Source organism: Hesperophylax consimilis, chromosome 4 (genome assembly GCF_061612785.1).
Source record: "Hesperophylax consimilis isolate HC1 chromosome 4, BYU_Hcon_1.0, whole genome shotgun sequence".
NCBI lineage: Eukaryota > Metazoa > Arthropoda > Insecta > Trichoptera > Limnephilidae > Hesperophylax > Hesperophylax consimilis.
In genome coordinates this window covers 24,565,834-24,593,638 of record NC_142839.1, presented here as the reverse complement: position 1 = coordinate 24,593,638, position 27,805 = coordinate 24,565,834, and the positions used below count along the sequence as shown (strand labels likewise).

Below are 27,805 nucleotides of genomic sequence, written 5' to 3'. Positions count from 1 at the left end.
GCCCCTTAGCCGGCTTCTCGATTGGCCCTCGTCAAACTATAGTGGAAGATAATGGCGATGGGGTTGCGGAACAGCTTTTCGGGGGATTCATCTCCTGGGTAAATGCAGGGAAGGGGCTATCCCACCCCCTAGATGGGGTGATGAACGATACGGAACATTTTGGAGTTCAGTTCCAGCCTAACTAAAGGAAAAATAATGTTAATTAAACCTTGATCAATCTATAATCGGTTGTCATAAGCTCTCGCACTAAATACAAAATAAATAATAGTATAACAAAATGAAGTCAATCAAGGTTGTGCAATTTATTAGTTGTTTATCAACAGACTGGAGAGCGCAAGACCTTTAGGAAACAAAAATTAAATATAAATTTCAGAACAATATTTGCAAAACGATTTCATCAACATCGCATTGACAGTGAGTGTAACGTGGTTATATAATGATAAGCTAGAAAAACAATAGAGAAAGAAAGAATACACTGTATTAAGTTTTGTAACACCTATGCAACCAGAAAGTGCGTAGCTGCGTGGCAGTGCTGAAAAAGTGTGAGAAATCAGGAATAACCATTAATAGCAAGCATAAGTAATAATTTTAACAATTCAAAGCATATGCATTATGTAAACGAGTTATTGAAGAGATTCCGGGGAAGACAGGAGCAATACGCGCAGCACCTGAAACAAAGATAATTTTAGTCTAAATTAGCGACTCTCAGTAGGTACACAACCCATCTCTCTACCCACGAACTTTTTCAGGCACTCAAAATTCTCCTCATTCGATACAACTTCAGCGTTCCACGTTGGTCTTGTTATTCTTCGCAAACCATCCAACATTTCCTGTCTTGCATCCTTCATTATCTCGCAGTGCCAACGAATGTGCCTGGCGTACTGATTGTTATCATTACATGCGCAATTTGTGTGAGGAGAGAGGGTTAAGCTGTGAAGCCGAATAAGTTCATCATTGAAGGTTACACCCGCCCTGTCCCACCCCGGTATAGGTGACTTATGGTCACCCCTTCGGAGTTCTCGCATGAATCTAATTTTTGAATAAACGGCTCTAAAAAGTATATAAATGAAGCTAGACCTTCAATGTCCCCGCATACGGTGTTAGGAAGCGGTATGCGAGCGCTTACAGGTATTAATCCAAGGACAACACAGAACAATGAGCATCAAACAATCAAGTAACAAGTGTCAGGCAAATAGTTGGTGGAGGGAACCCACACTCCAGTACCTGTAAGCACAAAAAAGAACAAAGTGAAATAATAGAGTGACGGGGGAGTTTCGCCGAGCCACGTCTGGCAGTCCTGTTGAGAGATTGGTGGTGGTTGGGGTGACTGGTGCAGGTCAGGACTTCCACACCCCTTAGCCGACCACCCGGTGGTGCCCTGAAGATAAGTATGGGAAAAAGAGGGATAAACCCTAAAGAACCTAGGGGAAAGAAGCGTCAGGAGGTTGGAGGCAGGGTGGAGGTTACCCCAATCCGCACAGTCACCCCTCTGACCACCAACGCTCCTCAGGGGTGGCGCAGGTGATTGGCGGAGTCCCCCGGTAAAAAAAAAAGGAAATAAAAGAAGCTCCAGCAAGGTATGCGGGGACGAGGCCCGTTGTCCAACCCCTATTGGGGAGAAGTAAACAGTACAAGACAAACAACGGAGTTCAGTTCTAGCCTGTAAACTCGTTTCCGTTACTGAAAAAAGAAAGAAAAATACATATAAAAGAAGAGAAAAGAAAAGAGAAAAGGAAAACAATAAACAATCCAAAAGTGCCAAAAAAAACAAAGTTGAAAGTGTAAAAATAAAATCTGCATAGTCTGTAAAGAGGACAGCATGTGAAGTATAAGATAACAAAAAAGTAAAACATAAGAAAAGAAAACTGAAAATAAGAAGAAAAATAAGAGACAAGTTATTTAAAAGAAATGTAAGCGAAAGAAAAATCGTCTGCAGCAGCTGGTACAGTAAGGAAAGAAAAATAATAAAAATAAGAAGAACAGAATAGCATAAACAATAATCGGAGATTTGTAAAAGAATTAGTCATGGAGCAGGAGCAATAAATATAATAATAAATAAGTTCATCAGAAATAATTCAAATAAACCCCACATAAAGATCGTTTTTCTAGGCCTGCTAGGGCAAAGTCGACCGTAGGTCCATCAACTACGCTGGGCCGCGCACCGAATACTGTTTTTACCCGACTTCATCACTTGTATCGTTAAGATTTACTTTAAATAAATATTCCCAAATGTGTCGTGAGTTTTTATGAATCTTTAAATGAATGTGTATTTTTAATTAGAGATTTCATAGGGCAAACAACCGCAGGTCTGTCCAATGCACCAGGGCCGCGCGTAGCATATGTTTGTGCACGGCTGCTTCACCTACGTCGGATTCTGGCTTTATTTTAGGATATTATCTAGTCTTAATGAGTAATTTATGAAATAACACAAATTAATTAAGTAAATTATCAAATTTACAGTCATGAAAACAGAATAAAGTAAATTATCAAATTTACAGTCATGAAAACAGAATAAAGTAAATCTAACCAAACTACTACTGGCCTAGTCTGTATCTTTCAAAACGTCCATGCCGGCAGTTTAGACACGTCACAAACTCGCATTTACCCTTCCCTTGCTGTATTAAAAGAATCTTCGTGTTTCGGTGCTATGCAGTCGGTAAATATATAAATATTGCAATTATTTCATGCAATACAATACATGTATTGCAAAGGAATACCTAAAATGTGAACTCTGTGTTTAGTATATTTTCAGAGATATTTTCGTAATTAGAGACGATTTTCACTCAGTTGTGCTCAGTTCATAGCGTTCATAGCACAGACAAGAAAGGGTTAAGCCACGAACCTACTTGTGCGTTAACTTGAAAGACACCGAGTAGGCCACCGGTGTCTTATTTAAAAAAAATTCTTGTCTTTAAGCCGTAATTCTTATTCAAATTTTGATTGGGCCGGTATATTAGTTGCTGTTTATGCTCGCTGTGGGGGATATTACAAAAAATATTATACCATTACTAAAAAAAATACTAACCAGGCATAGTTGAAAAAGGAAGCAATGTTTCTGGTGGGTGCAAATATTTTATATTCTATTATCTTTGGGTGAGTAGGTACACATATTATTAAGAGATTTAAAAATAAACGTTTCAAACGTTGAGTTTTCTGAGTGTCTCTTTGCCTCCGTAATAACGGTTCAGATGTTTCGCTTTTAGTTGATCAACTCGACACTTAATTAACCAAAGCAATTTGACAAGTGTGAACCTCCTTTCAACAAAGTTGATCAAGTTTTTAGATAGAAATCTTGTCGTTCGAAAAAAGTTGATCAACTAAAATTGAAACGTCTAATCCCGCTTTTAAATTCAGTTCATCATCCATAGACAAAAATTGTAAAAATACATTTTGGCAGATGTCCACCAATGTTGGTAAACTTAACAAAAATTGACATTTCAATAGTAGTTATAAACCGTATAAACCTATCTACATAGTTTTAAATTATACGATAAATAACTATCACTAATCTTGTGAGTGTTTTGGTTTATTTATGCTAATCTCCTAATGTAATGCTATTACACGGATAGATTTGGGTGTGTGCTGGTGCCACTTGGCCATTGAAATGCCTCTACAATAAAAATCGAGTATCAAATTCGCGGCATGTGTTGTAATATCAGGAAATAGTTACAGATCGGCATAAAACTAATTAATTAAAAGTAATTTGATTTCTCAAATTTGAAGAAAACACGTCAAAACTAGCGGTTCTTTATTTATCAGTATTTTAGCGTAATAGTGATGTCGGGTTTTAGGTATATTTTATTTATTTTGATACCTCAAGTGTTATGGTGCCAATGCAGTCCTGCTGCTGTCCACAGTCATTCTATTCACCAGGAGAGGGTGGAGGACGGCGGCTACAGGCCGAGAGACTCCAACCACATCAAGGACGGGGAGCACTACTCCGAATTCGATCATGAAGCCATCATAGGTAAACTTGGCCCCACCTCAACTCCGTCTAGCTTAAAGTTAGTTTTAAATGGTTTTAAATCCCCTCTAGTCCCGGGGCCTTGAAATTGAGATATTGACTGAAATTGATATTTCATAACTTGCCCAAAAGCCCCACTATTTATTTATTATCATTATTTATAAAAGCCACACAAACATTCCTGGGTTACGAATAACCTAACAATATTAGAAAATCTCCTACTACCATCATTATAACATGTTGCTTGTGCTATAATCGAGTACTTGGCTAGCAGAGGAATTGAACCTATGACAACTAGGTGAGAACCTGACGCATTTGTCCACTCTGTTACTAACTGGTTGGGTATAGTAATTATATAGTATATATTATATTAATCTTCACTGAATTTTTCCATTTTCCAGGAAGTGTAAAAGATGCTGAAGAGTATGACAAACTGCCTATTGAAGAATCTAAGAGAAGATTGGGTTTACTGCTTTTGAAAATGGACATTAATGGGGATGATTTTATCACTAGAGACGAACTTAAGTCATGGATTCTCCGATCATTCATGTAAGTCAAAAAGCATTCACTCATTCCTAGGAAATTGGTTTCTTTGATTCGTTGAAATTGTCTTTTGATACCACTTGATTTTCAAAGTCAATCACATATTCCAGTATAAAAAATAAATGTCCTGAGAAACGTCCTTGTACAATTTCCTGGCTCAGAACAGATATTGTCTAGTGAGTCGGGTAATGCACATGATGTTGTTAATTACTAGACATCGGATTATATGCATTTGCATATTTGCATATGCAAATGCATATAACTCTCTAATTACGACGTTAATGCATATTTCAGCCTTTTTTCCCAAATCGTGCATATTTCGTTTAATAGCGGGAGGTATCATCTACGTATAGGGAGCTAAGTGACGATGACGCGTAGGGCAGTTCTGAGGCCATTGCAATTCATTCAAGCAAACTAGCATTTGAAGACGCATCCATTAAACAGAATATCGCCCTCATCTCAACACATTTCCACAAGTTACCAGATACCATAAAAAAATTGGAATCAAAAAACCTTCCTCTAATTAAAGCAATAGAAATACTGGAAACAATGATCGAACTCGCCAACGCCCTTCCTAATTCAATGTCAGAAAAGATTCGTATAAAGTTAGACTCTATTTTGCTTAAAAACCCGAGTCTTGAAGATATAAAGAACATTAATGCCTACATCAACGGCACAGGTCATACCCTTCATAAACAGATATCTCCAGAAATGGCGCCAGATTTTAAATTTTGTCCAATGACGTCAGTTGACGTAGAGAGGTTGTTTTCGGCGTACAAATTAATACTGGGTGACAAACGTCACAAATTTGAGCTCGAAAATTTGGAAAAATACTTAGTTGTATATTGTCACAAAAACTATGGATAATTATAAGAATATTTCGCTGTTTTTGTACGGTCTTTAATTAAAATATATAAAAATATAAATGGTTTTTTGATTTTGCATTGTGCATATTTTGGGCAAATCAAGAGTTTTTAGTGCATATTTCGGCCTTTTTTAGTGCATATTTGCATGCTTATTTTGGCACTTTGTTAGTGCATATAATCCGATGTCTATTAATTACCTTAAATAAAAATTAATTAAAAAATAATAATTATGTCTCGTTCATTTAGCCATAGAATGTTAATGAATAGTCCGATTACCACCATTTATTTCGCATTTGAATGATTGTTTCAGTGGCAATCCCTCAGTTGACTCTAGACAATTGTATTGTCGAGTGAAGCATTACTATATTAAATGATGCATGTCGCTTGAAAAATTCTCTTATCGCTACTGGAGCTGTAAGATGTATTTATATATTATTATCAAAAACATAACAGAAATCTAAACACACATAGTAATCTACCATCATAACACGGGCATGTGCCTAGATTCTATTTTTGTCGTCAAGTCGAAAAATTCTCAATGACAGTAATAAATAATGCACTGAATAAAGAAAATTTTTAAAAAGGTAACATTAGATTTATGAACCGTAATAGAAAAAATTATAATCGCACAGTAATAACGAGAGAATAATAGTAGATATATTTAAGTTGAACATAACCTGCCTCACTAGGCGAACCTGTAATGAGACTGAATTTGGAGGAAAATAAATTAATATGTACACTGTCTATGGTTTACCAATACATTAACATATAATTTCCTATAAAAGCATTTATTTACTACTGGAGCATTACTCACTGTCAAACGTACAATAATTTTATATTTATACGAATCGGGTTCGCCGATTACTGGATAATTTATTTTTTCACAGGAAATTATCTGAAGAAGAAGCCAAAGAAAAATTTGAAGAAGTAGATGTTGACCAAAATGATCTGGTCACTTGGAAAGAATACATTTCAGAGACTTATGGCCTGGAGTCAGAATACCGTATTCCTGAGGATGAAAGTGATAGTGAAGAATCTGTAAATATATACTTTTTTAGTTCTACCTGTTTTTTTTTAATAGCCTGGTTCTTCCAACCTCCAGACATTTGTGAAACTGGCATCGTCATAACTTTGTAAAAGTATTATTTTGTCGTCAATCGAAAGGTTCTATTTTCATTAAATTACATAATTCATTTTATTTCTCATGTAAATAGGCAATACCTTTTCAGATGATATCAGAAGACAAGGTTATGTTTAATGCAGTTGATGAAAATAAAGATGGCGTTCTTAACTTTAAAGAATTCGTCATGTTCTTTAACCCGGAAGACTATCCAAAAATGCACCCAATTATTATAGAACAAACACTCAAAGAAAAGGACTTGGATTACGATGGAAAGATCAGTTTCCAGGAATTCTTGGGAGACAAGGGTAATAAAATATTATTTTTATATTCATTTTCGAAACAATATTATTATTTTTGCACAAACCGAACTTTTATACAAAGCCAAAGATAATAACTCAGCCTTAAAGTAAATAATATAGCATTTTCAAATGTAGCAGACACTTTTTGGATATACATAATTAGAATAAAATAACTTGGTTTTTAATACCACTTTATTGTACATTCAAATTTTGTGAAATAACCCGTCCTAACTAACTCAAACAGCTGTCACAATAATAAAAACTAAAATACCATACAATAAAGTGGTATTTAAAACAATGTTATTACATTAAAAATATATATAATTAATGGCATTAAAAAAAAGTTATTTTATTATAAATAATATTCCCTTGTAAAGCAATGGGGAAGTGCACAACCGAATGGGTTTAACCTTTAGGCTGCGTTCAAATGTATGGGTTATTTCACCTCCGCAAGGCACATTTTTTTAATCTCGTTTCGACGACCAATAATATTTTTTAAAACTGTAATTAAATATATTTCACATGATCATTCTTTGTGTAAACCTTGCTCAAAAAACGCATCAATGTTTAACAAATCATAAATAACTCAAAATAATTGTTTTGGGGAAATTTTTATTTAAACAAAATGAAATATTATGTAGCCTGAACCGTCATTTAAAACCTTTATTGAGAGAGAAGCATTCTCAAATTCCCTTTCGCGTGGCACTTTCCCGCTCTTTTTTCAGCACCTTTGGACAAGTGGTCACCAGATGCTACACAAAAGTAAAGCGTCCCCTATGCGACTTTTGTTTACGGCATTCTTTCGCATTAGCGTTTTAAATTCCGTCGCTGGCGTTGTCGTTGCGAAGTAGCTCCGAATTTATAACGATTTTTCCCGTATATAATTATTTTAAGTGTATAATTATTTCAAGATAATACATTATATTATAACAGCGAGGCTGTTCGAAGTATTTTTTAAAACAGACGTGGTGAACACGACGGAAAAGTTCGTCAGTTCGTCGGCCATTTTGTGTTGTTCGTTTATTTACATTGTGTTTTGTGTACCTTGTGTTTTGTGTTTTGGTTTCTTGTCCAATTTAACAATGAGTGGCTCCGAGATGTCATCATCCGATTCGGTAGAGATGACGGTAGAAGAAGTTAACAAGATCATTTTGCCAAAACAAAATGAGCCGAAACGAAAGTTGCCGAAATCGACCAAATCTACGAAAAAACATCGCATTGATAAACTCACGGCTCAAGTGGAGCACATTAGCTCGTTTATTCAGGATTTTATGGCGGCTAAAACATACGAAGATAGGAGAAACTTGGATTCCGACGAGGACGCATCATCGGAAGATCAAGAGATACACGTGGAGAGAAATTCACGATCTTCGCTAGGGATGGGATTAGTAAATCCTAATCATGAATTCAAGGAATTAAACCTATCGATGGCGGAAACCACGTGTAAGGAACCTACAGTTCCTAAGGCTGACGCAAACCGCGTAAAGAAAATCGAAGATTTACAACACTTCGGTTCGCCTGAATGGAACGAAGTAAGGTATGGGGAGGTCGTAAGAAAATACCTGGCCAACCCCATGTTCAACCAGTTGGAGGTTAATGGAGAGTTTCTGCATTTGAATAAGGCAGAGCAATACGCGGGGTCACTTGACAAATTTTGCGGGTCACTAAGCCATGCCCTGTTGCAGCAAAATGAGTGCCTCAAGAAATCTCTTCAGGAACTGGTAAACTGGAGTGCAGAGGAAGGCAAGGAATTGTCAGCAGGTTCCCTCTTCAAGAAAGTGGAGTCGCTATTTGCCCCGGATACGCAATATCAGACAGTGACCAAAGATGTCCTGCAGATGGTCTGTGGAAGGAGAGCAAATGCGATCCAGCATCGTAGGGACGCAATCCTTAACGAGATAAAGAGCCGCTACGTACGGGAGGCAGTCAAAAATATTCCTCCAGCAGCGGGTTATCTTTTTGAACCAATGAAGCTAGAATCCCAGATTCAGCGGATGGGAGGACTGGATAAATGCTTCCCACATTCAAGCTTCGACCCTCAGCCATCAACCAGCTCGCAGATGCCCAAGAAAGTGCCAGTGAGGAAGCCTTTTCGTGAGAGCAGGCCCTTTCGGGAAAGCAGGACGTTTCGGGACAACAAGCCCTTCCGAGACAACAAAGCCCCCCGCGGAGGGCGATCTAATCAAGATGCAAGAGGTGCGGACAAGAGGGGACCAGCCAAACCAAGAAGGAATTTTGGCAACAAGGATAGGCTGTGACTATCCGGAGAAGGCGTTTCAGGGGGGGCAATTGCAGCACTTTATAAGCAAATGGGAAGAATTAGAAGCACCACCAACACTGCTAACCATGTTGCGAGGGTACAAGCTACCCTTTCGGCAGAAACCCCCTCTAAGTATAGTGGCAGACACGGTAAGCTCAACTTATAAAACCCAAATCACAGACGAAATGACACGACAAATAGACAAAATGAAAAAGGAAAAGATATTGGAATCAGCTTCAATATCGCCTTCCTTTCTGTCACGGATGTTTCTCATACCGAAGCAAGACGGGTCATTTAGGCCGGTCTTCAACCTTCGTCGTTTGAACAATTTCTTAGCTATTAGCAAATTCAGACTTATTAATGTTAATAAGGTTGCAACATTTATTCAACCAGGCGACTGGATGGTTAAAGTGGACCTTTCTCAAGCCTACTTTCATCTTCCAATTCATGAGAATCATCGCCGTTTTTTGAGACTGATTTTTAATGGAGAACTGCTTCAAATGACATGTTTGCCTTTTGGACTAGCCTCAGCTCCAAAGGTTTTTGCTTCACTTACCAATTGGATAGCGCAAAAATTAAGAGACAAAGGTCTCAGAATAATTGTTTACTTGGATGATTTTTTGATAGTACATCAAAATGAAAATATATTGAAAATGCATACATTCGAAACTATTTCAATGTTACAAACTCTTGGGTGGATAATACAATTCAGTAAATCCACTCTGTGTCCAGTTCAGAAAATTGAATATTTGGGAATTTCATGGAATTCAAGGGACGGCTTAAAAGGCCTCCCGCAAACTAAAATAGCGAAAATAACAAATTTACTGAAACAATACATTAATCTAGGAAGGTGGTCACTTGAGCAGGCCCAGAGCCTCTTGGGTACCCTCCATTTTGCTAGTTTCGCCATTCATAGAGGCAGGCTTAACCTTCGCATGTTACAGTGTGCCAGTCGCAAGCTGCCTGCATTCAAACCGAGACGACTCCATCCCATTCCTCGAACAGCGATAGAGGAGCTGAGATGGTGGAGCAGGTCCCTGCAGACGTGGTCACCAATGCATCAAGCAGTGATTCGTCATTCCCTCACGACCGACGCCTCGGACTGGGGATGGGGTGCGCAGCTAGACGACCTCAGATTGAGTGGAGCTTGGTCCCAAACACAGCAACCTCTCCACAGCAATGTCAAGGAAATGCTCGCCGTGCTGGCAGCACTTACTCCTCACGGGCCAGAGCTGTCAGACTCGGGTCTCCTGATCCAGCAACAAATCGGTGGTTGCGTACCTTCGCAACGAAGGCGGCACACGATCCAAGACATTGCTCGAAGCGACTCGTCAAGTCCTTCAGATGACAGACACGTATCGCATTTCACTGTCTGCCCACTACCTACCAGGAAGGTTCAACGAGGTGGCAGATCAACTCTCCAGAAAACGCGAACCTCCGGAGTGGCATCTTTTACCAGCAGCAACAAAATTGATTTTTGCAAAATGGGGGAGACCAACTATAGACCTGTTTGCATCGGAGACAGCTCACGTTGTAGAAGATTATGTGTCCCTAAATGTATTCGACAAAGAGGCAAGTTTTGTCAACGCTTGGACTCGAGAGTGGGATTTTCCTCTAGCTTGGGTGTTCCCCCCTCCATGCCTCATGCCGAGAGTTCTCGCACACCTCAACCGGGCCAAGGGCCTATACCTGATTGTAGCCCCGAGATGGAAGAAAGTATTCTGGAGACCAGACTTGAAAAGTCGAGCGACGAGCCCTCCTTTCACCATAATGAACCTGACAGAAGTGCTGATAGACACCAGAACCTTGAAACCCCCTCCACAAGTAGAGGATTTTATTTTGGAGGTGTGGAAGTGCCGGGGTGGAGTCAGTCATTAACAGATTGGTCGGACAAACAGAAAGAATTTTTAAAGTCAGGTTGGAGAGAATCCACACTTAAAACATATAAACCGGCATGGCTTAGGTGGCAAAAGTGGGCATTAAATCACGGGGTAAACCCGAATGTCCCTACAGGAAGTAACCTGGCAAGATTTTTAACAGATCTTAGTTTAGAAGACAATTTCTCTCCCAGCACAATTCGACTCCATAAATCGGTAGTAACAACTTTCAGTAGCCCGGAAGAAGGAAACCTAAGCTCACACCCTCTAGTCAGACAAGTTCTCAAAGCCGCAGCATTAAGGCATCCTAAACTGTCTAAGCCTCCTATCTGGGATCCCAGAATGGTGTTGACCTGGTTAGAAGCTAACCCACCCAAAAAGTTGAGTCTCTTTGAAGTCTCGAGAAGGGCAGCGACTTTACTTTTGTTAGCTTCGGGACGAAGAGTGCATGACCTGACCTTGTTACAGTGTTCGCCAGACAAACTATTCATAAATGAGGAAGGGGTCTCGTTATGGCCAGTTTTCGGATCCAAAACTGACTCTGCTACATACCAACAGTCAGGTTGGAGGTTGAGAAACGGAAATCAGCCAAATATAGACCCAGCATACTGGATTAAGAAACTGATTGAAACCTCCAAAGAACGGAGGGAAACAAAGCAGAATTTAACAGAACTCTTCATCACTACATCGGGAGCAGTTAAGGCAGCTTCAAGAACAGTCATCGCCCGTTGGGTCAAAACAATTCTAGAAGAAGCTAAGATCACAGCTGCCCCGGGAAGTGTACGGGCAGCAGTGGCGTCACTTAACTGGCTGGATAATTTTAGATTGGATGACATCCTGGCTCGAGGGAACTGGAGGAGCCGGGACACCTTTGCCAAATTCTACAGAAGGGAAGTTAACACTCCCCTAGAGGTAAATAGGGCATTGTCTGTAGCCTCCCTATTCCACCCACTGTAACACGTGAGTAGGTATTCCAGTTTTTTGACGTATTATAATAGTATCACATTAGCGTTAGTGGTCACCAGTCGATTACAAGATCTCAATAAAGGTTTTAAATGACGGTTCAGGCTACATAATAAAATAGTTTTACCTACCAATAAAACTTATATTATGTACCTAACCTCATTTAAAACCTAGGCAATCACTGCCTGGTGAGAACTAATGAGAAAGAATGCCGTAAACAAAAGTCGCATAGGGGACGCTTTACTTTTGTGTAGCATCTGGTGACCACTTGTCCAACACAAGGTGCTGAAAAAAGAGCGGGAAAGTGCCACGCGAAAGGGAATTTGAGAATGCTTCTCTCTCAATAAAGGTTTTAAATGAGGTTAGGTACATAATACAAGTTTTATTGGTAGGTAAAACTATTTTATTATTGATGTTAATGGAGCCTGCTCTAATGAGCTAGCAGCATTGATCTCCGGTGCACGTAAGTGAAACTCGATGCACACGAGCGGAACACCCATTCACAGTAGTTGATGTCGGCTTCATAAGAATGGGTCGTTTTTGAAAGTCGGCTCATATGTGGAACGAGCTACAGGCATCTGTTTTTCCTTATTCATACGATCCAGGCCTCTTCAAGACCCGCATTGATAAATCCCTTCCTACAGCCCCTTCCTTAACCTGCCTTACAACTCTGCCCCACCGGGTGGCAACATAGTTCCCCTGTAAACTGTAAACTGTACAGAAAGGGTTGCTGTTGTGAGATGTCATATAAAAAATAAAAAAAAGCCACCCAATTTGCACCCTTTGGGCAAAGTTCTTCTCTTGAAGTCTTCGATAATAATTTTGTTTGTGATTTTTTTCTCTTATAGGCTATGATCATGACAAAGAATGGGTTGCAACTGAAAAGGATAAGTTTGACCAAGATTATGACTTGAACCTTGATGGATTTTTGACTGGCAAAGAAATACAGGCATGGATGATACCAAATAATGAGTAAGTTATTATGAAAACTATAGTTACACTTGCGAGATGTGCTTAACATCGAACTCCAGCTATTCTTTCACAGAAACTTCGTAAATGAGATGGTTTGGACATGTACTAAGAACGTTTAGAATGCTGACTTCTCCATAAAATACAATTGCAATTATTTACAATGCATAGATTGCAATTCTATAAGATAAAAATATAAAACACCTCATCCCATAACTCCAGAGGAGGTGTTGGGCCTGTGATGGACAGAGGAGTAGGAGAAGTAGCACAGGACGGAGACACCTGGAGGCACTGTGTTAGAGCAATGGGTCCCTGAACTGATTTGGCGACCGTTGTGAAAAAGATCAGATTAATTACAATTAAATGTACAGGGCTTAAATTTATAATCATTGACAATCCCTTATAAGTAATGCTTTCTATTTTCAGTAACATTGCTGATGATGAGGTTGAGCACCTGTTTGTGTCTTCTGATGATGACCATGACTTGAAGCTGTCATTTGATGAGATAATTGATCATCACGATGTTTTTGTAGGCAGTGAAGCCACTGACTATGGGGACCATCTTTTAGGATCTCATTTCGATGATGAACTTTGAATACATTATTTATTTGTTTGTATAAACCATAAATATTCACATTTATTCAATCGTTTTTTGTTGTTCTAAATCAATATCTTATTTTGTTTGTTCAACGTTTTATTTTAAAATCTCACAAAACATCTCAACGAGTTCCTATAGCTTATTATTTTTATTTATTTTATTTATCATTCTTTGACTGATAAACACGGCTTTGATGTAATATTTTGGAATTTTTGTACTATCATTATAATATTAGTGTGTACTACCAATTTGCATATCATTTATTATTTCCTATTCTACTTATTAAAATGATGTTGTAATATGTAACATTAAAGTATATTATTTCGTATCGCTGAGAAGTTATAAGTATTTATGAAAATAATTAATCTCATTTTGTCTCATTATGTTGTCATTTAATCTTATACTTATTTATACATGTTTTGCATCTTTGAACCTTTTACCCTCATAAATTGCATTACCATTTAAAGTGTTTTGGAACTATGGTCTTTATTTTACCTTCCAATTGCAGTTAGGGTTCCTCTCATAATATTCTAGTCTTTTTTTTGCATATTTTGAGATTCTAATTGAGATCAATTTTTGTTTGTTTTTTTTTTTTTTTGTTGCGTATTTTCATTCCCATGTAGTTTTTAGATTAATTTTATTCAAACTTTCAACTGCAGCAGGGGACTACGTGTTTTTTTAAATCGTTGTCACTATTTTTATACAGTGTGATAATTATTTATATTAAAATCAATAATATATTATGCATGTCTTATGTTAAATTTGTAATAAGCCATATTCTCCGTACCTTTGAGCTGAAAGTGCGGAAGTTACATTTTGTTAACAATTCCAATTTCATTGTAATACTAAAACTAAAACAAACACTTTTAACGCTGAAAGCACTGGAGTCCTCCGGTTTATCATTTCTAGTGTAAATGATAGAGCTGAATATACTGTGGTCCATTAATTTTCTTACTTTCAAGTCTTTACTAAAACCAGACTTGAGAATTTAAAAGTTCAAAAGTCCAGAAGAAATATTTGTAGAGTGAACATGCCTGAAAGATGTGTGAATTGTTTGTTTCCAAATCCAACAAGGAGATAATTATACCAAATAGCTTAGCGCAAAAGATGCTGAAGTCCCAGATAATATATAATTACACAGACAAATAATATTATTGCACCCCATTTTTTTAAAGAAAAGTTCTGCCTATAAAAATAGTTCAAATTTGGACTTTTACTTCTATTTAAAACTGTAAAAAAAAATCATTATTTTAAAGTCCACAATGAAATGCTGGTATCTACCCTGATGTATGGAAGTAAGGCATGGAACTGGCAGAGAAGGGATGCAAGTAGACTGAATGCTGTAGAAATGAGATCCCTGAGGCGTGTGTGTGGTAAAACCATGAATGATTGTGTCAGAAATGTGGAGATCTGCAAAGAGTGCAAGGCTGATGTAAGAGTAATGAGTAATATCAAGAAAGGGACGCTTAGATGGTTTGGGCATGTAGGGCAAATGAGCGAAGAAAGGAGTGTAAGGAGAATATATGATGCAAATGTGAATGGTAGCAGAAGTCGGGGACGCCTGAGGAAAACATGGCACGACCAAGTGAATCAGATACTTGAGTCGGGCCATGTGAAGAGTCAGAATAATAGAAGAGTATGTATGAATGTGAATGAGGCCTCTCTGCCTACCCCTGCGGAGAAACGGCGGGATGGTTAGTTAGTTTAAAAAAAAAAACCTCAAACCTCTCCTCAACAATTTAGGAAATGTAACTTCTGAACTTTCAGCTTTAAAGTACAGATCTATGATCTGATTTATTTATAATTTATTAATTGATCTTTTCATGATAATAATATTACACATTAAAATAAATTAAGAATGTACAATGCATTTAACGTTACCTGTACATTGTTTAAAATTATGTATAATTGCAATGCTTACTGAGTCTTGTATGTACTATTATGTCAGCATTGTTTGTATGTATTTATAGTGTAAATCATTTAATCATGAAATAAATGCATTCTTTATAAAATACAATAAATATTGTTACTGAGAATGAAGTATCAGGAAAATACCATGACCTGATATGGATGGAAGAAATCTGGTAAGTCCTAGGAACACATGGCACGATAAAGGCAATAAAATTTAAGTAATTGAAAATACATAACAGAAGAGTGTATTATTTATGTATGTGATAAGAATTTAAAATAAATTATGCATATTTCACAAATAGAACAGTAAGGACGGGTTGTTTCAACAACAACCTGTCCTTTTTCTTAATTTAATTGATTAACCCACCAATCTCAAGCAATAAATAATACTCTGAATATTAATACGGAAACATGTAAACTGCTTACTTTGTTTTAAAGCCAATCAATCCGCCTATATTTCACTGACTATTCCACATTTTTAGGTTTTATTATTTATTTATTTTTAAATCATTAAATTTATAAACATAGACATGGGGGGGTGGGGGGGTCGAGATAGTGATTACGTCAGCACTGCTCAGCAGTAGTTATTTTTTTTTACACATTGGCAACCCACACATTGTCTATGTTTGAAAACCGAATACCTACATATTCGGGGATTCCCACAAATAATTAATACGCTTAGGTACTCGCTTAGTTTGTTTAAATGAATATTATGTGCATTAAAGTCCTCTATCCTAAGTCTATTTTATAAGTGCTGCTTAAGAATCAATAAAAAAAAAACAGAATACATTAACAGAAAAATGCATATAGGTACCAATTTTTACGTAAGCATGGGAGGGGGGGGGGGGTAAGAGCTTTGCTTACTTTTGGTGACAAGGGGGAAGAGGGGGTAAATAATTGTAATAAATCTGCTTACGTAATACTTGAACGGCCCCTTACCGAAATTGCCCTGACTTGTGCTTTTTTGGTCAATATTGAATATTACTATTTCGGTATTTTGTCTATGGTCACAGAATTGTAAACAGATATTCAATTTTTATAAAATAATTTAAAATTACCTTTACACACAGCTTCACGGTACAGATCATTATCCTTTTGGTATTCTATAGAAATAAAAACAATAATCAAGCTAACGACTAAACTTATTGGCTGATAGCGGGAAATTCAAAATAAATTCATTTAAGTTATTGCTTGAGTGGTTATCACATAATTTGCAAAATGTCACTACTGATAAAAGTTGTATTTTCCTAAATGACCCATTAGTAAATGGCGTTTAGAAATTGCGTTTAAATAGTTTTAACAATACACAACAGGGCTGGGATCACCCGTGATGAACAGAAACACATGTGACTGTTGCTAGAATGCACAGAGGACTAACAGAAATGTCCAAAAAACAAGAATAATAATAGCTCGATGGCTGGTAAAACGGTCGCTAGAGCTAGACGGATGTGTAATAACTGAGTGTGTAAGAGTAAGATAACCTAATCCGTCGCTTCAGTGTACAAATCTTTGGGAGTATCTCCTCCACCCCTCGGGAATCCGACTAAGGGTCTTAATGCAGGGACCATTCTTGGGCTCATTGCAGCCAGGCTGCTCACCACGCTCATTCTCGCCAGGATTGTGTAAATATTGTTTTCTTTCTTTATTATTTCACTTTAGATTCTGAACCATCAGGCGAACACATCTATTTATTTTGTGGTATTATAAATGTAAGTATGCATACATTTTTCTTTCTTACTGCAGGGATGCTGGGGGGTCTTTCTGGACCTAACCCTAGTTTTAAAAATAAACGTAGTTTCCCTTTTATAAAAAAATTGAGTCCTGTCATGGCTAAGGAAGTTAAACAATCAGTTTCCTCACAGCCGTTGGGAAAGTGGTGGGTCCCCTCCAATGTACAAAGCATGGCGCTCGATTCTAGACTCACGGTGCACTACTGAATTTGTCATTTAAAAAGAAAGTTGTTTATAATGCATCTGTTTTAAAACTGTAAAAAAAACCAAATTGGCTTGATTGAGTATTAAACCTTCCTACAATCGGATAGGACTGATATATTTTTCGTATTGATAGATGTATTTAAAAATACTGATTGCCTTAAAATCCTAACCGGAAAATGCCGTACAAGCATCGACCAAATCAATACTTGCAAGTAATAAATTTTTTAACGTACCGTTTATTAAATTACTAATTATTAGTGATGTTTTACAGTTTTATTAGAATGATTAATTTATACAATACCGCATTCATAAACTTTTTGAAACTTCTGGTAGCTCTGAAAAGTCCCACACTTTCCCACGAATTTAGTTTCTGATGATGAGCAGATCCAAGAGAACATGTTTTTCAATAAATTTCGATAGTCTGTAGATAAAAAGGTGATAGTCCGAAGGTGCCAAATCTGGTGAGTAGGAGGGGTGGGTGACAATATCCCATCCAAACAATGCCAGCAGCTCCTGTGAAACTTGCGCGGTGTGGGGCCTGGTGTTGTCATACAGGATGCTGACTTCCCGGGTCAGCATTCCCCTTCTGCGGATCTGAATGGATCTTTTATGTATTGCAGTAAGCCTATGTATTAATGGTAGTCCCTTTAGGCATAAAATCTACCAAAGGACCCCTTCGGTCCCAGAAAACAGATGCCATTATTATATTTCAGCTGAATTGGTCGTCTTGAACTTTTTGGCGGCAAGGGAAGATGAATGACGCCACTAAAGTGATTGTCTTTTGGATTCTGTGGCATAGTGATACACCCTTTGTATCGTCCCCCTTCACAATAGAGTCCATAATAGTCCCAGAATCACTCTGGTGTAAGACCACCATTCAGAATTGAAACATTGCTTGAAATGGCTTTGGCCGTGTATGGTGAACAGATCTGAATAGCCAGGTACTCCACCGTCCTTTGTCCCTTCTTCTTCCCCTCCCCACTACCTTCAAAAGAAAAAGGAAGGTACCTAATAGACATTCATTTAAAAAAATTAAATTTGAGGGTCTAAAAGTGTCAAAATTATCTAAAATTTGTTTTCTGCATGAAATAATTTGCTGAACAATATATGAAGTGAAAAAAATCCTTATTGAATTTCACTTTTCTATGGGAGGAGACTGGAAAATCTCAACATTGTAAGCAAGAAATAAGGCAATATTCAAGAATTATTGAGAGCCCTAAAAAGTAGATTTTCAAAACTTTCCAAATATAATGAGAATTTTAACTACACAGCAAAATTGTGTTAATTTTAGTTTGCTTAACCGTGTTGCTCTTCCTCTAGCATTACCAGGGCAGATGTAGTATATAGAATAAAAAATGCATTCCGTTCATAGTATATATATACATGTAGTATTCACAAGGAAATATATTTCACCTTAAAAATACTCAATAAAAAGGGTGTTTATTCCATTACTTTTATATTTCTAGACACAAAATAGACCTATGTTATTAGACCTTTTATTATTTTTGTTATATTAAACATCAGAACCGGTGAGTGTTATTTATTATACGAGGACGTCGTTGGTGTGATTTATTAGCTTTTATTTTTGTTTTTAGTTTCTGTTCACATTTTTACCAATGTATTTTATGTTTTTGCTGTTTACTTTTTTTCATTTATGTTTATGTTTTAATAAAAAGTATTTACAACAATTCAGTGATACAAACCACTTGTAAAATATAATTCATAAGCCCACTAGGGCGTGTAATAAATAAATATTAAATGAAGCAGATAATATTTCAAGATAATACGTTTCTAGACCTATTAAATGTGTGCCCACATAGCTTTTCCTTATCGATGTTTTTTTATTATTTATTTTCGAAACTTGAAGATAAATATTTTTTCTGGGAAAGTCCCGCGGTGACTGCCGTCGAGATGAGTCATTATTGTAGATTGTAATGCAGTTTGAATAAAATCACTCGTTAGCGCCATCTAGTCATTATTACACACCCACACACTAATATAATATCGCATCCTGACATTCGGCATTCAGCGATCAGATTCAGATCGTGTATTATTTATTCAGTGATATACCGCGTCCGCGGGAAGACAGACGTTCAAGCCAGTGTTTTTGTTGTTACAAAAGGCAAATTACCAATATTATTAAAAATACCTAACTTTTGTCGAGACTAACGCTGGTAACGCTGTGAAAAAAACGCCGATAAGTGGTGACACGCCAACTCGCCTTAGAGCTATATTATTTATTTATACAAAAGTCGGAAAGCGCACGGTACATAGGTAAGTACCTACCTAATCTTTCGAAAGTTGTAATAATACTCTTTGCTTAGCCGCTTAGCGAATGAATTTATTTTTGTGTATATTTAATTTTCTTATGTTTTTAATAAACATCGTATTGGCTGAGTGAAACGGTGATTGTAATGGTCTTTGCAATCGAGAATCTTCTCCCTCGCCCCGTGCCTTCAATTGTTCTATAATAGCTCCGTCCAGTTCCTTTTTAGGTTCGTGAAATAAATATCGCAGAATGTCAGGAACCCCCTAAACATTTTGTGTGTGAATGTTGGCGTGAATGATCGAATGTGCGCTGTACGCAAAATGGACAGGGTTGCCAATGCATAGGTTCTAAAATAGCCACAATTGTTCAAAAAATTCACCACATTTTCCCCATAAGTTCCTTTACCTTCAAAATGAAACAAAATTCTATTGAAATTGGCATTTTTTATCTAGTCATTTTCGGATTTTGTCTTTCGTTCAGGCTTAAAATAGAATTTGAATTTCCTGCGAAAGTAAATGAAATTATTGCACATTCTCACAATTTTGTAAATATTATTTTCCAATGTTGTTCGATAATCATTAAATGCTCAGAATATCATCATTTTCCCCTCAAAAAGGTTCTCCCCGCAAAATACTCAATTCTTACAAAATCTTAGAAATTCCCCGCAATTTGGGGAATTCCCCACGAATTGGCAACCCTGAAAATGGGTATATCTATCGATGTGGGCTAAGTATGTGATGCATAAATAATTTAAGTACCAATGTAAATGTAATGTTTGCAAAAGCGCGTAGGATCGTAGGAACATATAAAGAATGCGTTAAAGCACATGAGTGTAAAGCTGGAGGTATAAGTGAATCATTTTACTATCAGTATTGCGCGTCTGGGGAGTATTGCGCTTCTTTCGAGTTCTGGGAGTCTTTCAAGTCTTGGACATTTTTTGCGTCCCGTATACGTCATACTCGCCAGCCGCAAGACGCTGAGAAGAGTGTTCTCTCTAACCGAAATACGGATTATCCGCAAAGCAAATGCACCGGAGGACATGAAACAAATGTGGGGAATTTTTCGACAGGGAATTCTCTAGCTACCCTCCCCCACCAAATGGTTTTTTTTTAATCAGGAAAAATATTTTGGGGTATCCGGCACCGAGTGAGAAATACCCCAATACCATTCATACTTGTACCAGTTTTTCCAAGTACCAAGAAGAGTTAGTACGACTCACCTCTAGTACGGCCCGGTAGGAAATCTCATTCGTAAAATCTGGCCCGGCTGCTGAAAAGGTTGGCCACCCATGTTACAGACAATATTTACCATATATATATTGCTCACATAGACTGGTTGTGATGAAACTGACAGCAACCAAACGGTGTTTTTCAATGGGATGGTATTTTATTATTTTTTAAATGACCATTTAAAAATTCTACGTAAATATATGAGTATAATAAAAGTATGTATTCAGAATCAGCGCCTGTTGATCTGTATGAATATATATTTTTATGCCATAATGTACATACACTCTACGGACTTTTCTTTCATGATACACCCCAATAAGAAAGTTTTGTTAAAAGGTTAAAACTTTACTTACGACTACCACACTTAGATAATACGCATTACCAAAAACAATGTTTCTTTTTAAGAAAGCCAAACCACGAACCAAAAAATCTTTTTTTTAAATAGTTAGTTCTTAGTTTGGGTTCAATTGAAAAAGTAAAAAGAAATATAGTAAAAACCTAACTTATTATTAATTCTTATAGGTTAAGGTTCTACCAACATAACATATGAACGCCGTACTAATGGAGTAAAATATATATTTTTTGATTTGAATGAAGTTCTTTTTTCAATGTGAAATCACACAAAAATCCCAAATGCTCCTAATCGTCTGGAACCAGTGAGACTATGGCATTCCCAATTGGGGTATGTTGGAAGGAGATTGGGAAGGAAAGGTGGGGAAGTACCTAATTTTTCAGATCTGGTCGCCAAACACGGCCAAAACCATTTCAAGCAAAGTTTCACTTCTGTATGGTGGTCTTACACAATGGCAATACTGAGAGTATCTTCCACCCTGGAACGTACCGCAACTTGCGCACGCCGGGAATTGAACCCGCGACCTCCAGCTGTTGCTTGCTGGAGAGCCTTACCCCTCAGCCACGGAGCTATTCAATTGCACTATTTTCCATCTCCGACAACTGAAATTGTCGTTTCATATTGTGATTAAGTTGAATCAAAGTTTTTTCTTGTTTTTTGGAATCGAAGGAGGGAAAGAAATAGTTCATTTTTGAAGTGCTAAATGTATTAATTGAGTACTGGATCGATTCTCATCGCCAGGTACCGCTATATAAATCACGTTTTTGCATTTTGGATGGGCGCTGCTAGTTTATGATTTTTTTTGATCATGGTTTGGATTTTTAATTATTGAATGTTTATTAAAAAAAATAACTTACAGAAAATATATAAATCATTTCACCAATTTTATTCATAAGAGGAACCAAGGGATGTTTCATTTTGTTCGTTATTTTTTATTTATGTGCAGAAGTATTCAGTTTATATATTTAGTGTGTTTTTCAACATGAAGTTTAAGATCTTAAATGTTATTATTTAATCAAAATTCTCCAAGATATTTATAGTTAAATTGCCCCATTGAAGATTGTCTGAGTAATCTATTGTTTTTAAATGGTGGACTTTTATTTAGAATATTATGTGTATAAATTTGTAATGTTGCATGGTAGAAGTATAATGTATTTAGTTTTCTGACTTTTCTTTAAACAGAAGTTCTGATGAGTATGTGTACGGTTGAAATGGAATCGGTTTTAAGGCGAAGTTTAATGCAGAATCACTATTTTGATTCATCTTTATAACTAATTGGTGTACATTATGAATACAAAAAAATATGCTGTAGATAAATTGAAGGTTTTCCTATCGCTTCGTTTGAGTAGAATACAAATAAATTTATTACTCAATAAAAAATATAAATGCAAGCTACTAAAAAAAAATATTTTTTAAAAAGAAATGTATGAATGCATAAATAAAACAACTTTTGAAAAATACTCTATTATAGCTAAAATTATCTGTGACAGTTTCAATTGATTAAATTTTTTGTTTTCTAATAAAATTATTTACAAAATAAATAAAAACCAGTTATTTGCTTGAAATCGAACGTTTCTAGACTCCGTTTGTCAAGCGATTTTAATGCCTTTTACCAACAATATAAGGTACACCAAGAATATACACATTTTTAGGCTGAAGCTTCCTCTTAATATTAATTTTTGTGCTATGTAAATCGGTTTTATGTTTTTTTTATAAGTTTCACCCAAACCTATAGTGACATATTGTATAATTGATTGGCATAAAGCAAAGTATGTCATTCTGAGTGAATCTTTATTTAGTTTATGTTTTAGAGATCTAAAGATTTATGTTAGTTTCATATTTATAATATACGTATAGCAATAACTTTAATAAAAAAATGTTGAATTAGGGCGGTATACGCGTTTCTCTTGAACCTCACTTAGTTGTTATGACGAGCTTAGCACACAATCATTAAACAATATGTCATAAGCATAGATTATAATTTATTAATTACTATTTTTTAATGATAAACTAATGTTTATAAGACAAGTTTTTTTATGCATAGCACAAAGGATAACAAATTATTATAAGCAATAATTAGTCGCATGAAATATACATACAAATTGAAAATATCTCCCGAGTAAACATAAATGCCACCGACGGGGATTTTCATGCAAGCTTAATAAGGATTTTTTTTGTAAATATCCCCACAATCTGCATGATACCTACTTGTGGCGAGGAACCTAATCATTGTAGATAGTACATAGACATATGAATATTAGTAGACCTGCCCTAAGTGATTAAAAGCGTATTATCCCCACTCCCCATACCGGTTCCATTGAGCCGGCTGGGCTCGCATATGGCCTCAAGTGAAATTTGAAAACGTGACGTCATCATTCTTGTGCGAACTATGGTCGAGGCATCATCGGTTCATTTTACGAAATAACACCGCAAAATGTTGACTTGTACTATGAAAACTTGTAAAAATAGATGTGAAAAAGAGAATAAACCCAATTGTCGTATTACATTCCATATATAAGCATTATTTTACTTTATTTTAAGCATATTCACATCGTATAATATGAATCAGTTGTTACTATCACATCGAGAAACGTCTGGACGCGAAACACAAAGCTGGTTGGTTGCTGGGAAGTAAATTATGAACATTTATAAAAGTGTCTTAACTAAATACTTAAACGAAATATTCGACTCTGAAAATGAACCGAATTTTTTTGTCGAATTTGGACTTCGCAAATTTGTTCATAACGTGGCGAGTAATTTGCGCTCCCATGTAAAAATGTCTATTCATTCCAAAGCAGATTTTACTTTTAAGAAGTAAATGGTGATATTATATTGCGAGATGCCTATTTACTGTCAGATTGATTTATTGACGAATCACAGTCAGCTTCACTCCCTTCGTTCTTCAACAGTTGATTTTACCCCTCGCCTTTATCTTCTCGTCTATTAATTCCTATGTCTGTGAGATAGTACCTATTTGTTTCAATTAACCGTTGAAAAAATCAGTTTCTGATTGTTATAGTTTTCTATAAGAAGTTTTAAAATCCCCTTTATACTTATCAAACTGTTTTATATTGAATATCATCCTTTTTTAAATTTCATCGCAAATAATCAATGATTTTTGTTGTATAAATATTTTGTTCTACCGATATCTTATTTTGGCACTGTTGAGACTCAGTGCGCACTTGCTTTTCCCAGCAAAATTGATTAATAAAAAATATACTTTTTCAAATCCTCTTAATATGTTACCCTTAATCATATTATTACAATAAAAAATAAAACTGTTTGTTAATAAAGCTCGTGTCTGAAAAGGATTTGCGATCGATACACACTAATGGTGCGTTATTTACAAAATGGCGGTGTTGTATCGTATTTCGGTATTACTATTTATTTTTTAATCTAATTATACATCATGTAATATTTTTATTTTTAAATTTTAGGATACTACCGAAGCATGGCTGAAGGGACTGAACAAGAAGCGTTCAAGTGTGAGGGTTGTTTGGCCGTATGTGAAATTTCGGCTGGAATCGTTCTCACGGAATGCCGTCACATATTCTGTAGACCATGCACAACAACCCGCTTTCAAAATAGTGTTGATGATACTTTCGAATGTCCATTCAAAGACGGACAAAACATTTGCGGACAAATTGTACTGACGAACACAATTAAAGAATATTTTGCGTGTGAAGATTATATCGAAGAACTAACTAACTTTTCCAAAATTGAACACAAACCGGATGAAACTGAAACTGAAGACAAACATGAGAATGGTATTGAAAAAGAAAATGAAAATAATGACAAAGAAGACGATGTAAAGCCGGGAGAAAACGAAAGAGAGTTGAAGTGTATAATGTGTCTGGCCATATGTGAAATTGCAGATGGAATCTTCCTTACTGAATGCCATCACACATTTTGTAAGACGTGTATGACAACCCATTTGAAAACCGTCAACAATGAGGTAGTGGTATGTCCGTTCAATGACGGAGAAAACATTTGTGGACAAAATTTATTTCCTGACACAATTAAAGAGTACGTTTCGAGCGAAGATTATTTTACTGAGCTAGGTAAATCTACCAAGCTTGAAGATAATATGTTAGATGATGCTAAAAGCGTAGAAGAAGATGACAACAAAGAAGACGTAATCGATAAGGCAGCGGAAAACGTAAAAGAGTTCCAGTGTGCCGTGTGTCTGGCCATGAATGAAATTACATCTGGGATCGTCCTTACGGAATGCCACCACACATTTTGTAGACCATGCAAGACCACCCGCTTTGAAAACGGTGAAGATGGGGTATTCGAATGCCCATTCAAAGATGGACAAAAAGTCTGCGGACAAATTGTACTGCCGGGCACAATTAATGAATACTTTTCAAGCGAAGATTATTTGAAAGAACTAAACAAGCCTGCAAAGGTTGAAGAAAAACAGGATGATGATGACGACGATAAAGAAAAGCCAGGAGAAAACCTAACGGAGTTCGAGTGTGCTGTGTGTTTTAACACATGTGAACCAAAAATGGGATATGTCCTATCTGCGTGTCTTCACAAATTTTGTAAAGAATGTATTTCGTCTATTGTTGAAACCACTAATAATGTACGAATTCAGTGTCCCTATGATGATGGCGATTTGAGCTGTGACAAAACTATCGATCACACAGAAATAAGATTAATCGTCAGCATGGATATTTGGGACAAATTTCAAGACACATACATAAACATCACGCTGCTTAGGGAAATGGAAGCAACCCAGTGTCGAAATGAAAACTGTAATCAATGGTTCTACATCGACGATAACTACTATGTCAACAACTCCTTCGTGTGTACAGCTTGTTCGAAAGTAAATTGTATTTTGTGTAAGGTGCGTAAACTATATTTTGATACTATTTTACATAATGAAAGTTATTTATAAATAGAAGGTAAAATAAAATGTTAAATAACGTACAACTGGTAATGGTCAAAATGGAAGAGACACTTAACACGCAAACAGGCTTTTTGTATCCTACTTTCGCGTCGTAAATTCATTAGAGACATACGTTCACTAGTATTCCATGGTCTCTGGCCTATGTTCATTACATTTTATTTTATTACATTTTAACTAGTTTCGCTACTCAGATTTGCGTGAGATGCCACTATATCTATTTCGGAATATTTTTGGTATTAAATAATTGAAAAATATGGTATCTTAATTTTCATAAATTTCGATGATTTAGATTTCTATGGTCCAATTTGCACAGAAAGCATAGTCATGCAAACACGACTTACAGAAATTAATTGGTTTACTTCAATCAAGCCATCAACAAAAAACTATTTTTCTTCACATATTCATTTATTTTTTTGAAAATAGTAGCTCGAGAAACTGCAACAGATTTGCGTTTATTTACAGGGTCTTCATAATCCAGCGACCCTGACTTGTGCAGATTTTGTGAAAACACAGGATAATCCCACCGGGCACGGTGTCGAATACCTCCGTGAGATGCTTGCCACCAACAAGGCGATGCAGTGCCCCACGTGCCAGGAGGTCATCATGAAGGATGTCGGCTGCGACTTCTTGACTTGCATCAAGTGCGTGACGGACCTGTGCTGGGCCACCCAGGGCCGCAGGTGGGGGCCCAACGGGGCTGGGGACACCTCCGGCGGCTGTCGCTGCGGTGTCGGCGGAGTCAAGTGCGCCCCTCACTGTCAAAATTGTCATTAATTGTTGCAGAACGAACACAGTACCTATTTACCAAAATATATATTTTTTTAATGTTATATATGTTATGTTTTTTCTTCCTATCCTGATTCTTACATTTAAATTACTTATTACAAATTGCGTTTTACAACATTTCCACCCCGCATTGGATCCTCATTATTAATTTGTAACTTTAACTTAAAATTTACAGATTCATATAAAGTTTTCCCTACAAAAAATTTCCATCCATAAACAGAATTTTTTTATTTTTTCAGTTGAGGTTATGTTATGAATGGGACACAGATAAATACTAAGTCCAGTTGTTTCACATAAGTTAAACAATTCACCAAATTCAAAGTTAATATTCAAGTTTAAATTCTCTGAACTATCTAGGTATTGTCTATTTGACCTGTTTTTTCAAATAACACAACATAATTTATAATTTTAACCTCCAGTTAATCATTCATAAACCTTTGTCACCATTATTCGTTAACAATTCCCAACTAAATCGGCATTTATTGAAATATAATTTATCTATATAATGTAATTGTATGTTTTACATTACCTACCTCACTAGGTGTGACCAAATTCATTGATTAAGTTAAAAAAAAGAGAAATAAAATAATATAAAATGAAAATGCAAGACATACAAGCAATGCAAAAAAATAATAGGTTATAAGCTGTTAAGTTAATTAACACCTCACACATTGAGAATAACTGCTTTATAATTCATTTACCATATTATTTAATTAATATCATACCTAAAAATATTAATATGGAAACATATGAAGTGCTTACTGCGTTTTAAAGCCATTGAATTCACCTAGACTTCGTCGTTTATCCCATATTTTTATGTTCTTAAATTTGGCATATTATGAAAAACGATCGATGAAAACGTTTTAGCAAATTTGAAATAAAATGCCAAAAATCTCTCCAGTTTTAAAAACAGTGGCATGCAGGCCGTAAAGGCTTCAAATCTATAG

General features: G+C 36.3%; 2 protein-coding genes across 2 annotated transcripts; both read left to right on the top strand.

Annotated features, from left to right (window-relative positions):
* The first annotated feature begins 3,429 nt into the window (after positions 1-3,429).
* Positions 3,430-15,602, top strand: LOC149424417 (reticulocalbin-2). Its single transcript, XM_089651540.1, has 6 exons — positions 3,430-3,967; positions 4,366-4,513; positions 6,261-6,411; positions 6,603-6,801; positions 12,744-12,867; positions 13,291-15,602. Exons 1-6 carry the CDS (start codon positions 3,778-3,780, stop codon positions 13,457-13,459), a joined length of 981 nt encoding a protein of 326 aa, XP_089507666.1. The 5' UTR covers positions 3,430-3,777; the 3' UTR covers positions 13,460-15,602.
* A 3,830-nt stretch (positions 15,603-19,432) lies between these two features.
* Positions 19,433-26,896, top strand: LOC149424416 (uncharacterized). Its single transcript, XM_089631344.1, has 3 exons — positions 19,433-19,581; positions 24,595-26,009; positions 26,535-26,896. The coding sequence occupies exons 2-3, from the start codon at positions 24,609-24,611 to the stop codon at positions 26,844-26,846; spliced, it is 1,713 nt and encodes a 570-aa protein (XP_089487470.1). The 5' UTR covers positions 19,433-19,581; positions 24,595-24,608; the 3' UTR covers positions 26,847-26,896.
* The last annotated feature ends 909 nt before the right edge of the window (positions 26,897-27,805 follow it).

What these genes read in the sequence shown, in the direction of transcription:
- LOC149424416 (XM_089631344.1), top strand. Translation starts at nt 24,609, where the DNA reads ATGGCTGAAGGGACTGAACAAGAAGCGTTCAAGTGTGAGGGTTGTTTG. An exon ending in TAAATTGTATTTTGTGTAAG is followed by an intron (nt 26,010 to 26,534) that starts GTGCGTAAACTA and finishes GTTTATTTACAG; the next exon opens with GGTCTTCATAATCCAGCGAC.
- LOC149424417 (XM_089651540.1), top strand. Translation starts at nt 3,778, where the DNA reads ATGTCGGGTTTTAGGTATATTTTATTTATTTTGATACCTCAAGTGTTA. An exon ending in AAAGTGATAGTGAAGAATCT is followed by an intron (nt 6,412 to 6,602) that starts GTAAATATATAC and finishes ATACCTTTTCAG; the next exon opens with ATGATATCAGAAGACAAGGT. An exon ending in TGGATGATACCAAATAATGA is followed by an intron (nt 12,868 to 13,290) that starts GTAAGTTATTAT and finishes TTCTATTTTCAG; the next exon opens with TAACATTGCTGATGATGAGG.